The sequence below is a fragment of the Chlamydotis macqueenii genome, chromosome 2, assembly GCF_036417535.1.
Source record: "Chlamydotis macqueenii isolate bChlMac1 chromosome 2, bChlMac1.mat, whole genome shotgun sequence".
NCBI lineage: Eukaryota > Metazoa > Chordata > Aves > Otidiformes > Otididae > Chlamydotis > Chlamydotis macqueenii.
The window spans coordinates 50,852,983-50,865,417 of NC_141557.1; the positions used below are offsets into that span (position 1 = coordinate 50,852,983).

The following is a 12,435-nucleotide window of genomic DNA, read 5'->3' on the forward strand; positions in this document are numbered from 1 at the left end:
CTGTTGGATTTGGGTGAGATGGGCCTTTCTAATTCTGATAAATTGTTTTTTTCAATCAACTTAGGCACAGCATCAGAAATATTTCAATGTGTGTGTGACTTGCACCAGCACCAAGGAAATTAGTCGAGGATTGCAGAGAGACAAACAGTAATCTGTGATACGTATTTATTTGAACTGGAGCCAAGCAATTCCCCTTAGTTAACTGCATCTCAGCAGTTTTCTCCTGATAAAATAAATAATATGCAGATAGATGGCTGTTGCCCAGCCATCCTTCATTCTCATTTTTTTGGTTTGCATTTTTTATGGCATTGCTTCAAAAGCAATCCTGTAATATCCTTGGCAAATTGATCTCTCTGTCTCTCCCCTGACTAATGATCTCTTTTAGCAAGTTCTCTTCCCTTTACTGTGTATGGCCAAAATGTGCCTGCAGCACCAGGCTTTCACAGAAGCACAGAGTGGTTGAGGTTGGAAGAGACCTCTGGAGGTCATCTGATCCAGCCTCCTGCTCAAGCAGGGCCAGATCCCCAGGACCATGTCCAGATGGCTTTTGAGTATCTCCAGGGATGGACACTCCACAACCTCCCTGGGCTACCTGTACTAGCATTTGGTCACCCTCACAGTGAAAAATTGTTTCTTGATGTTCAGAGGGAACCTCCTGTGTTTCAGTGTAGTGCCCAACACCTCTGGGCATAAGGAGTAAGAGAAGCAATGGGGCACAGTTAGCATCTTTGTACTACTGCCTTCTGGTCAGGAGAACAGCTCTAAGACCCAGTAGGGGAGCTATAAGACTCTGAAAAACTCTCTGCATTCTCTCTTGTGGTCAGTTAAACTGGCGCCTGCGGCTTGTGCGCTTCAGTTGGGTTGAACTGGCAAAAGGCAGGATGTGCATCTGCACTCTCAGCCAGCTCCTTAGGACTTCACAGATTTTTCTCTGCTATTAGGAGTCTGTTGTTGTATGTGTGCCTGTCCCCGACATGATGGGAGCATCATCTCAGCTCAGAGTGCCATGCTGCTGCTGCTGTGGCAACACAAACCACAGACAGAGCGGGACTTAAAATCCTCTAACCAGCAATTGTAGTTTAGCTATCTAGGGAGACAGCCAAGCAATAAATTACGCTCTCACCACCACCTCCCAAAAAATTTAATTTTCTTCTTACAGAGCAGATGAGCTTTTGCTGTAAGCTGTGATGCCTTGTCAGAAGTTGGCTTATTTTCTGGTTATGCTACTGAAAAGTTGTCTTGAGACCACATAGTACTAATCATCTTCTGTACCTAGAAACCTTACTGTGACCCAGAATAAGATTTGAAAGAAAAATGCAGAAAGTGCTAACACAGGTTTTCTTTTCCTTCCCTTGTCAACTGCAGGTAATGCAGGTAGTGAAAGAACAGATAATGAGAGCGCTCACTACCAAGCCTAGCTCTCTGGATCAGTTCAAGAGCAAACTTCAGAACCTCAGTTACACAGAAATACTGAAAATACGCCAGTCTGAAAGAATGAACCAGGAAGATTTCCAGTCTCGTCCAATTCTGTAAGTACTGTCGTCTCTCCCCACTCGTTTTTGCATGGAAGGATTAACAAATGTGAATGACATTTGTAAGCTCCTCTGGGGGAATCCAAAGAGGAAAGCTGTCCAGGAAGCCATGCTCAAAAGCAGTAGTGTGGCATTTGCGTGATGTGCATTGGATGTTCTTCTGCTAGGAATCATGACTTTTTGTTTGAGTTCAGTTAAACCAGATACCACAAATCCCTAGAGCGTCTCACGTGGCTTCTTTGTATGAAACAATACCTTGACATTTCCTAGCTTTGCATGGTTGTGAACTTGGTTTTGGTGCTGGTAGTGGCTTTTTTAAAAGAAAAAAAAAAACAAACAAACAAACACCACAACTTTGTCTTCTGTCCAAGGACCTCTAAAAATTCCAACTGTCACTTCTCTGAGCAAGACTGGGAGAAGCTTCAGAAGAAGAGGAGCCAATGCGCACTGGCTCGACAGAAGAGCGATGTTGTGTATGTTGTCACAACTTGGTGTTAAAGACAAGCAGTTATTTACCTGTAAATGATAACATTCTGACAGCTAGCCAATGGGATTCTCATTTCCTTGGTGTTTACTGCAAAATATCAAATGCTCGTATCACCACCATAGCTCCTTCCCATTTCTCAGAATACGCTTTGTTCTGTTATATGAAAAATAGAGGCAATACTTGGCTCTGGACCAAGTCTGGGCTTGTGGCTGAACTAATGGCACAGGACAGATGCAGACTCCATGGTCCACAAATGATGTGCTGAGAATAGCAGGAACCTTTTGACATCAGCAGAGCGATGGTGAGGACTCCAGAAGCATCAGTGGAACTGTCATAAAATCCTGACCGTATTTCAAGTGGAATGGCTCATGATTTTCCAAATCTCATTTTCAAGGCAAAGGTATAGAGAAGAGTTTGGACCAGAGCATTTCAGAATTTAGAAGCAGGATGTTCATTTTGATTTGTTTCTAAAGGATACAGATATGTGAGTACAAGCTCTGGGGACACATTCCTCCAGGGGCAGCAGGGCAACAGCAGAAGCATAAGCTAAGTAGAATTACACACTTAAATTTTAATCATACCAATGTGGATCAAAGGGGGAATGCTTCTTTTATGTTTTCAGTGTAGTAGAAGATAGGACCTAATGCCCAATTAGAATTGATGTCACTCATAGTAATGCATCAATTAAAAAGCTACAAATGGTTCCCATCAGTTTTGCATCATTACACTGCTCAGAAATCCCCTGCCAATCCCCTGCAACATTTAGTGGTTCAAAGCTGCTCAGTACTGCTAAGCTTGTCACCAAAGCTTCTCATGTTCCCTGCTTTCCCTGTGAGTCAACTGTTTAAGTATGATACAGGTCAACTATTTATATTCTCTTGCACCTACATCTAGCCTCGCGAAACTTGCCAATGCCCTCTGCAAGCTCTTTATTTCCAGTATCACTCTGACTAGTTGCTGCCGCAGTGCGAAGTCTCCTTCCTCATCATCGAATGAGTGAAACAGCCGACACAATTAGTTAAAAGCAACTGAAGTGTTACCAGAGACTCATTTCAGATTCAGGACAAAGGCTAAGCCTAAAGGCTGTAAAGGCAAAGTAAATCGATAAGGTGTTTAAGCAATCACAGCTGCATTTGCAGAGATTTAACTCTGTGCATTTGCATTTTGATTGCATCCATGATCACTTATTCTTGACTGTGAAAAGAAATGGTTCTTTCATTTTCCCCTTTGATTTGATTCCCTGTACTGAACTCTCTCAAATTGCATAGATGGCACAATTGATAGAAGTGCAAAATCACGGCCTCCTTGTAGGGAAAGGGACTGCGAGTGAAGAGAGCAATCGTGGCTGTGCTGTATATTTTAAAGCCTTGCAGATATGCCAAAAGAGATTGCACACAATGATGAATGTAAAGTCGGCGGGCCTTGTTTAATTCTGTCTGAGAATATGACAATCAGATTATGGTTTTTCATGCCTTGAGCATGATAGAAGTCTTTCTTCTGCTATTCATTGTAGGAGGCACTGAAGTTTTAAGTTTTCAAGCTACTGGATGAGAGTAGCTTCCATCAAGTTGGATTTGAACATAAGCTGGAAAATGTTGCCTTAGTTCCTCGTAACTACAACCTTGTTTTGCAAGGATTAGTTGTTTCTTCTATATGAGCATGGTGGTATCACATGAGATGAAGTTTTTTCAAATTCTACTTTTGGTTAGAGAAAATAAAATGTCCTTCAGAACAGAATTGATTCAGGATTCTGGAATCATTATTGATCATCCAGACTGCCATTCCGCAGTGAAATAATAAGGTATCACTGGTTCGTTTTGAATGACTGTGGAAGAAGGTGTCTAGGAATCTTGCGAGCCTGTAGAGGACCAGAGATCTCCTTGACACATTGAATGGCAACAGAGGTGGCTTAATACTGGATAAACATCTGACGTCCAAGTGAAGGTTTGCTGGTTAAAGGAGAGTTAGTGTCAGCTATGGAGCCATGGCTAAGTAACATCTGTGTGAAAATCAGCAACATATAGGGAAACAGAGGGGGGAATGTGGATGCTTTTCAGCTTTCCATCTTATAGATTTCTCTGCAATTTTAGAAAGAGTCACTAATGCCTGCTCTGAATGCGTGAGTGTGAAGTGATTAGGAGAGGGTATCATTTGAATAATTTAAAAATAATTTCTAATGATTTTCAGATTTGCTGACAATTCAGGCCTGTTATTTTAAAAGCAATAACTGATGTCAGTATTGCGTATAGGGCCAAGACCTGTGAGACCAGAAAAGTAGTGATCATATATATTACTGTCTGATTCTCTCAACCCTTCTGTCTTACCAGCCCACTAACTTCTGCCATTCTAACATGACAGGAACACAGCAGGAAACTAATAGCAATTTTTAAAGCCACTATCTCCTTAGATTTTCCAAGTTTGTTCTCTCTCTCTTCACAAGGCACAGACTGTTAAGCCAGTGTCATCTGAAGGACAATAAATAAAATTTTCACAAAACGTATTTGCGTTTATGATCTTCCTTTAGCTCATTGTTCCTAATTGATTTTAAAATTAGGCAGGAAGACCTATTTCTTGTACAGAGATTTATTTTTTTTTTCTAACCCTACTGTCTTTAGTCAGTGACCCTCAGGAACTGAACTCCCTTGCCTTCAGATGACTTTCTGAAGGAAAGATAAAGATTCAAAGCAGCACATCTTTTGTTTAACTGTGTGCCATGGTTTGATTGTTCTGCCCCATTTCTGTCACTTTGAAGCGGTGGAACAGAAACTTGACAGTGAGGAGCACTAAGTGGCAGGATCACCTTGCAAAAATGTATCTGGAGTCATGGTATCTGAAAAATATCTGAAAACTACACAAGTCAGAGTAACCATGTATTGGGATGAGCTGCTGAGGACAGTAAGTGCAGGTGATCATGGCAAGGGATGGATGAACTTACAGGGTGTCACTAAAGTCCAAAGCCACTGAAAACTGTTTCTCCATGGAGTAATGAGTTGTGTTGACAACCTCTGCGTGTTTAAGTACGGGGACTGTAAAACAGCAGAATACTGCCTCTGATCTTCACGGTTGTGAGAGCAAATATACGCATGTATAGAGGGACTGCAGTAAATCAGCAAGGTGGCGGAAGGTGTCCCTTCTTTCCTACCTCCCTTCCTCCTATGGAAAGTCTGCCTTAGACAGTGAAGTACTTCAGAGAGTTTATTTTTGGATTGGATAGAAATCCTCCTCTCCCTCTGGTTTGCAAAGGACAGATGGGGCTTTAGAGGACAGAAGAGGGAGTATTATGAGAGAACAGTCAGATGTTAATGTGCTGGGTGATCCATACATTTTTGTTTTTTCAGTACTGTCTTATAACTATGATGTTATGATATCTTAACACCTATTTAATGATAAGCATCCAATTTCTGAATTAAATTACCTGAGTATCAAACTGATGTTTATACTAATCTTGAATGTTTGAAAGCAGTCCAGGTGGAGGTTTAGTCTCCAGCCTGGACCGCTGAGTAATCCACACTGTGTTTTAACACTGTTCTTCACATCCCCTCCTCCTAGGTCTTACCTGAGGAATGGGGAAGCTCATCAGCTCAGTAAGGGAAGACATCTACTCAAGCACAAAATTCTTTTAATCACAGTATTTAACCATTCAGCATATTTGTATCTTAGTTCCCAATGAGAATACAACAGTGCTTGAAAATTGCCCTAAAGGACTAATAATACATTTCCAGAAGGTGGCCTGTTTCTATAGTTACAATGCTTCCTTGATTTTTGACCCGCTAGATTTTCACAGCTTGTAAATTTGCAGTGGGTTATGCATCAAGAATTCCAACCATTTTATTAAGACCTGGGGGAAAGATGGCATTTTTGTTTAAAGGCCTGATCTTTCTAGCAGAGGACTTCCAGTGGTTTCAGTGGGGGCCTGGCAGATCAAAAGTATAGGGTCCAGATGAACATGGAAATCAGCAGAGTCTGCCCTCCTTAAGTTTTCAATAAGAGAGAAATTTTTGTCGTCTCTATGGGATACCACAGCTTTGCTTCCTTTTAATGACGGTTAATGGAATATACTGCCAGACAGAATGATTTTTGATATTGCCTAATTTGCACAGCAATGCAAAATTATGGTTCTGACACACTTCATATTTTATAAATCCTCTACACCTTCGGTTATTTTTTAATCTTACTAGGCTTGCTGTCGAGTTGATGTTTAAACCTGTCTTTTATGTATTCTTAATGAATCTAAGTGAGGATATAACTGATGAATTCAGACATCTGTGAATCCATGTGATGGTGTATAAAATCAAACTTTAAATATTATGTGCATATGTTTTCTGCCTAGGTCTTGATATGCTGAACTCTTATCAAAGTAGGATGTAAAAAATTGATTTTCTGAAGGATATATAGTATTGTTTCTAAATGCACTGTGGATTTCTGCACTCCTGAGCAAGGGTAAAGTTTGATCCTTGAGCAATCCCTAGTCATGGACTAGCCTTCCACAAAATTCTGATAATAATAAATTCATTTAATAGCTTGGAATTAAGAACAAGCATATAGTGCTGGTCATCATTTTAACTTACTGCCATTGCTTGCTGTTCTTTATCATTGCTTCAAAATCTATTTTAGCCTTCTTATGTTGTCCTAAATAATAGTGCGAGTAAAGTATACCAGCAGAGGATTGTGCAACAAAGGGTGGCAGACCCTCAAATAAGCTTCACAGTGCTCCTACGATGAAAGAGCATTATTGCCGCAGAAAAACCTTGTTGATGCATTATAACAAGCGTTATTTGTAGATGAGTAAAGTAAGAAACAAATAAGTGACTTGCCTGAGTCATACACTGATGTTGCAGCAGGGAGATGTCTGCAACAGAAGTATTCTGACTCCCATTCTTTGCTATAAGAAAAAGGTTTTTTTTTTCTTCTGGAGCAGACTAGATTCTGACTTGGGCCTGCCTGTGACTATTGTCCCCTTCAAACTCCTTGCAGAAACATCTTGTGAGACTCTGTCTCAGAGGAAAGAGGATGGTCTTTGATTGAATTTGACAAGTGCCTACTTTCTGTCTTCCCAAGGGAACTAAAAGAGAAGATTCAGCCTGAGATCTTAGAACTGATCAAGCAGCAACGTCTCAATCGACTTGTGGAGGGCACCTGCTTTAGAAAACTCAACAGTCGGCGTCGGCAAGGTACAACTCGGCCTACCTAGTCTGGATTTTTATTGTCTTTTTATCTAAAAGTTGAGGTGACAAATACTACTTTTACTGGCAAGATCCTTGGTTGTAGTGCTGTCTTGACTGCTTTTACCAGGGGGCATCTGAAAGTATCTCCTAGTTACAGTTGCAGGATTTCCTGGTTTTCCATGGAACTGGTTTTAGCTTCGTCACACAGACCATCTGGAACAAGTCCAGTATTTGACAAAAATCTCAAGCAGCAGTCTTGCACCATGAACTGAGTATTTTGATTTCTGCCTGGATTTCCACGCTTCTTGTTCATCTCAAAACAAAATCTCTGCCTCTGCAGGAATAGCATGTGAAACTTGGTGTAGCCAGAGTTTGAATCTCTCAGACTTGGACCACCTTTGTATATGCGATGAGCTCATTCTCCACCCCTCCTTCTAGTACTGCCTGTCCTTGGTTTTTGTCTTATATCACCATATACATTAAATATATTATGGTGTTTAAATAGACTTTTAAAAAGCACTTAGATCAGTAATTTGTATACCTTCAGATGAATACTTGATTGACATGAGAAGATTATTTTCCCAATCCTATGAGTCATTGCTCAGTGCAATGAGCTTATTTTATACAGTCAAACTCTCTATGTCTCTTTTCTCCTCAGAGAGGCATGCTTATTTCTCTGGAAAAAAGTATGGGAGACCTAGTGTAAATTCAGCAGATTAATTAGAATTTGTATCCAAAAATTTCCCTTTAAAACCCTTATTTTGTCAGGATTCAGATTGCCATTTGTTTTGCACTGTAAATACAATACAAATTAGAACGCTACAAAAACTAAAAGCAAGAACTGTTGAAGACCAATATTTGACACCTTCAAATCAATTGGGGGAAGCTGCTTTCTTCACAGAGAGAAGTATCACTGCAGTGGCTTCTTCCTTAGAAACAAGGAGGCAATTTTCCTTAGTGTAGGAGGTTATTTTGGAAAATTTCAAAGCCTTTATTGAAGGGCTGAGTTGCAGAAAAATGTGATGCAGCTTTATATTCTTTCTGTCAAGCCTACAAACTCCTATGAAGCCCACTGCGCAGAGCATAGGGAAAGAGCATTAATATTCCACCATGACTTTCTATATTGATTTCATAGGGAGGCATGATACGTGTTCTCCCTTCAGCAGCATATTCACGGAGTGGAAGCAGCTAAAGTAATGCATAGTTTGGTTTGGCTGTCAGTAGTGAGGGTTGTTTATTTTATTTCTCTCAGAGCCTTGATCCAAATGACTGAAATTCTAGGGAAGGAGCAGGGTTTGTGGCAAATGTTCTTCTTTTGGCAGATCTCCAAGAGGAAGATAGGCTGTTTATTTTATTTGACACTGTTGTTAGTTCATTATTTGTAGGATGAAGAGCATTAGGGGATATAAATTAGTTCAACTTATTTGAGTAGAGTTGAAGTTAAAAAAAAAAAAAATCGACGTAATCTTGTGGTCCACGGTTGAGAAGGTTGCTATGTATCATGCCTTGGAGTGAATTTTATAGGCCACCAGATTAATTGCTTTGATATCATATTTACACAGGGCCAAAAAAGTTCACGATTCTTTGGAAACAAATAAAATATGCGAGCATGCCTCAAAGAACTTGATCTTCTCTGAAGTATGTTGAGTTTTGTCAGATACAAGCTGATTTAGAAGGGCATGTTTCTGCATGCCCTTAAGAGTTGTGTGTGCTTTATGTTAGACTCCCTGTATTCACTGAAACAGAAATGTAAGTTATCCCCCTAAGAGGGAGACAGGAAGGGAGGTGACAGATGATGGTGATGCATGAGGCCACTAAACTCAGTGAGATCTAACACTGTGTGATCTAATGAAGAAGCAAAGTATGGTTTGTAAACACAAGCATGTTTGGCGTATAAGCCATTCAATTGGGAACCTTTTTTAGGTATGTACAGTGGCTGGCATAGTGCAAATAGGAAATAGTGGCAGCTGGCACAAAGCAGACGCATCTGTCTTGAAATCAGTCTTTATCCTTCAGGGTCTCCTGTACCCTAAGCAGAGCAAGTTGTAAGACCAAGGCTGTCGTGATGTCAAGAACTAAGAGATGAGGTGATTGGAGGACCAGTGATACTAAACATCAGGACAGTCACGCTTTCAGACAATTCCTCTGGATGTCCTGATACAAATAGCACAAGTCCCAAATTCCTGAGTGTGTCCTCTGTCAGCCTTACCTCACCTCCCCATCTCCTCTCCCCTAACCCACCTCCGTGTACATGTGCCCTGTGCTACCTGGAGGTTCAGGAGCTCTGTCACCTGCTTGCTGCTCCAACTGAATTTACTTGCCATGGAGCATTACCAAGGCCCTCAAAGGGCTGTGGTCCTTCCAGGTTGACATGGAGCTGAAACAGAAATTGAGAGTGCTGTGAGGCATTGAGATTTGCTTGTTATGTGGCAACCTACCTGTAAAAGCAGTAAGATCAGGTAGGTGGTTTACTTTAGTATGTATACTGCTTCTTTTACCATTCCTATGATTCTTTTTTTCCCTTGAAACAATCGTGGAGCCAGTGTCACAGATCTACAGATTGTACAAGAAGAACCTGAGCATGCCCTTCACAGGAAAGCTGAAGCTGAAAGCATTAAATTGCTCATTTAAAAAATAATTAACAGGCATTATTCCATTATAAAGACCCAGAGCAAACTTCTGTTAAGTCTCTTGTTTGAACATGTGGTAGGACACACATGGTTAGTCACAGTAAGTTGAAAAAATTGACTTACAAAAAAATGAGCAGGGAGTATACAGCCTCTTAGGGCCTTTTGAGAAGAGGTGAAACACTTTTATATATACTTGACATTGCAAAGCCTCCAATCCAACAGGTAATTCATTGGGGGGAGATACTGAAGATTATACTGTGAAGTATCTGTAGTCAGATCCTTGCCTTTTGTGTTTGAGCACAGGATTGTCATATCAGCACAATCTCTCAGTAGCCACAATTCAGAAATGTCTTTGTTGTTCCAGCAGGATCCTTAGCACTTTCAAATAATACATGGCCTTTCCCTTGCAAGATTTCATAGGAGAACTGCAGCACTAACTCCTGTTTTTATTAAGCATGCTTAGTAAGTTGGAAATGAAACAGCAAAATCTAGCCTGCCCTTCTGGTCGTTGTTCAGCAGCAGATCATGAAGCTTTGCAAATCCCCACTTTGTTCCTTAGCTGTGGACATCAGCTGACATACAGACCTCTTCAGCTTTCTCCTCCCTTAGTTAATTCCTAAAAGAGAAGGGAGAAGACAAAAGCAAAAGCCTGCAAAGCACTTTACAACCCCAAAAGTTATTATTTCCAGTAGAGCTAAGTAGCAGATAAAGGCATTTTATTGAGGATAATAGATACTTCTGATGCTGTGATCTGCTATATCTGTAGTTTATGTTTCTGGGTGCACTCTTGGAAACAAATTCCCTTTTTAGCTTCATAAAGATTATAGAGAAATTGCATGTTATTGAAGTGGTTTTGCAATGTTGCAGCCAAATACGAGGTTTCTTGAACAGTAATTTTTGGAAGGGAAGGAAAGCCTGGTGATACACACCATTAAATTAAAGACACAAGACACCATGGAAGTAACCTGGAAAGAGAAAGCTTAAATTAAAACAAAAAAAAAAAAAATCAAGTGAAGACAGGTTTTCCATCTCTTGCTAGGATAAGTAACTCACTTCTGAACAAGAACACACACTTTGTCTTTTTTCTACCAAGCCTCTTTGCTACTGCTACTCCATTCCATGCTCTGTAGTCCCGTAAAAAATAAGATTCTGTGAATGCATGACTTGCTGAGAGGAATCAGTTAACCAGATACGCCTTCAGCATTGCCACAGATCAGTTATTTGCCTGTCATTTGCAGGGCTTGCTGACTTTCATCTAAGCAGTTAAGACCAGTTAGAGTGAAAAAGTGTCACTACAGTTGTATTAGAGAAAGACAACACAAAGAAAGAAAAAGGGTGAGTCCACGTGCATACATCTAAAATCTACACAAATACTTATGTTTTCGCTGTTATATTTAAAAGTGTGTTTCTGTGGCTAAATCCGTGAGGAAGACTTTCTTTGACCAAAAAACTTCTTTAGTAATGTGGAACATATCTTGGGATTAAATGTGTATTTCCAGACTTTTGTCTGTGAATATCTGAGCTATTTTCTCCCCAGAATCTAACTATAGAGCATTTCTGTACTAACCACGGCACTTCTTTACCTGGAATAGTGTTGTTAAGGGCATATGAGTCACTGGCCATTAAAGCACTTGGAAATACACTATGTGAATGGCCAAGCACTCTGGCTCATCAGCAAAATGTTCTGTGCCCTACTATTTGGTCACAGTTTTGAGTATTGCTCTTCTAGCCAAATTGTAGCTGATTTTGTTATTTGGGATATATTTTTTTTTAACCTCATCTATAATCTTTAACAATGTGCTGTGATATATTTAAACCACTGGCTGCTCTAGCAGTTATCTGAAAATCAGAACAATTTCCATGAAACATTTTCAAGATAAAAACCAGAATTACTAATTCAGTTTCCCAAAAAAGATTCTCTAGAACCTTAATTTTATTGCATCAGTGGTCAATGAGCTAAAAGACATAAGGACTCACCGGAAAGTCTAGATGATGTAGTGCCTGAAAATTACGATGCCCACGTTGTCTCTAAAGACTGTGGTTAGCAACTGCCCTCCCTACAGCTGCTTGCTCTGAGGAGTTTTACAGAGGCAGTTGTAGCTCATATAAGGGACTTAGGATGTGGGGCAAATTCGTAAGTCTGTGCCTAAAACCAAAACAAACTCCTTTCTGAACAAACAGTTGCCCCGTTCCAGCTGTGCGCATACACACTGGTCTGCCAGATGTGGAGTACGGAGTCTATTGAGAAATGCCTGTCCCATCTTTAAAGCCTCTTGTGGCACTTCAGCTCTGTGTACTTGAGTTTAACAGCTCTGGAGGGTTTGGACAGTAGTTTTATTTTGTTTTACAAACATCACTTTCTAATCATGGTAGTAAAGAGCTTTTTTTTTTTTTTTTCCTTCCTTTTTTTTTTGTTTATCAGTTTAAAACTGAAACTAATGCTGGCCACTTCCCATGTGCTGTTCAGTAATTAAGGTTTCTTCACCCCTGTTGTCAGTGGAAGCAATTTCATATAATTTTTGACTGCAGCATTATTTTGTACACTACTTTTCCAATAAAATTGTGTTCAGCACCTGCACTACAGTTAAATAGCATGCATCCCATTTAAAACTGTTCCCCTT

General features: G+C 40.2%; 1 protein-coding gene across 6 annotated transcripts in view; it reads left to right on the forward strand.

The window, feature by feature from the left end:
* ELMO1 (engulfment and cell motility 1) overlaps positions 1-12,435 on the forward strand; it is a 317,094-nt gene that overhangs the window by 286,525 nt on the left and 18,134 nt on the right. For all 6 annotated transcript variants that reach the window (XM_086742954.1, XM_086742955.1, XM_086742953.1 and 3 more), the window contains 2 exons: positions 1,366-1,529; positions 7,078-7,190. In XM_086742954.1, coding sequence (XP_086599080.1) covers positions 1,366-1,529; positions 7,078-7,190 — 277 coding nt within the window. The remainder of the gene's footprint in view (positions 1-1,365; positions 1,530-7,077; positions 7,191-12,435) is intronic.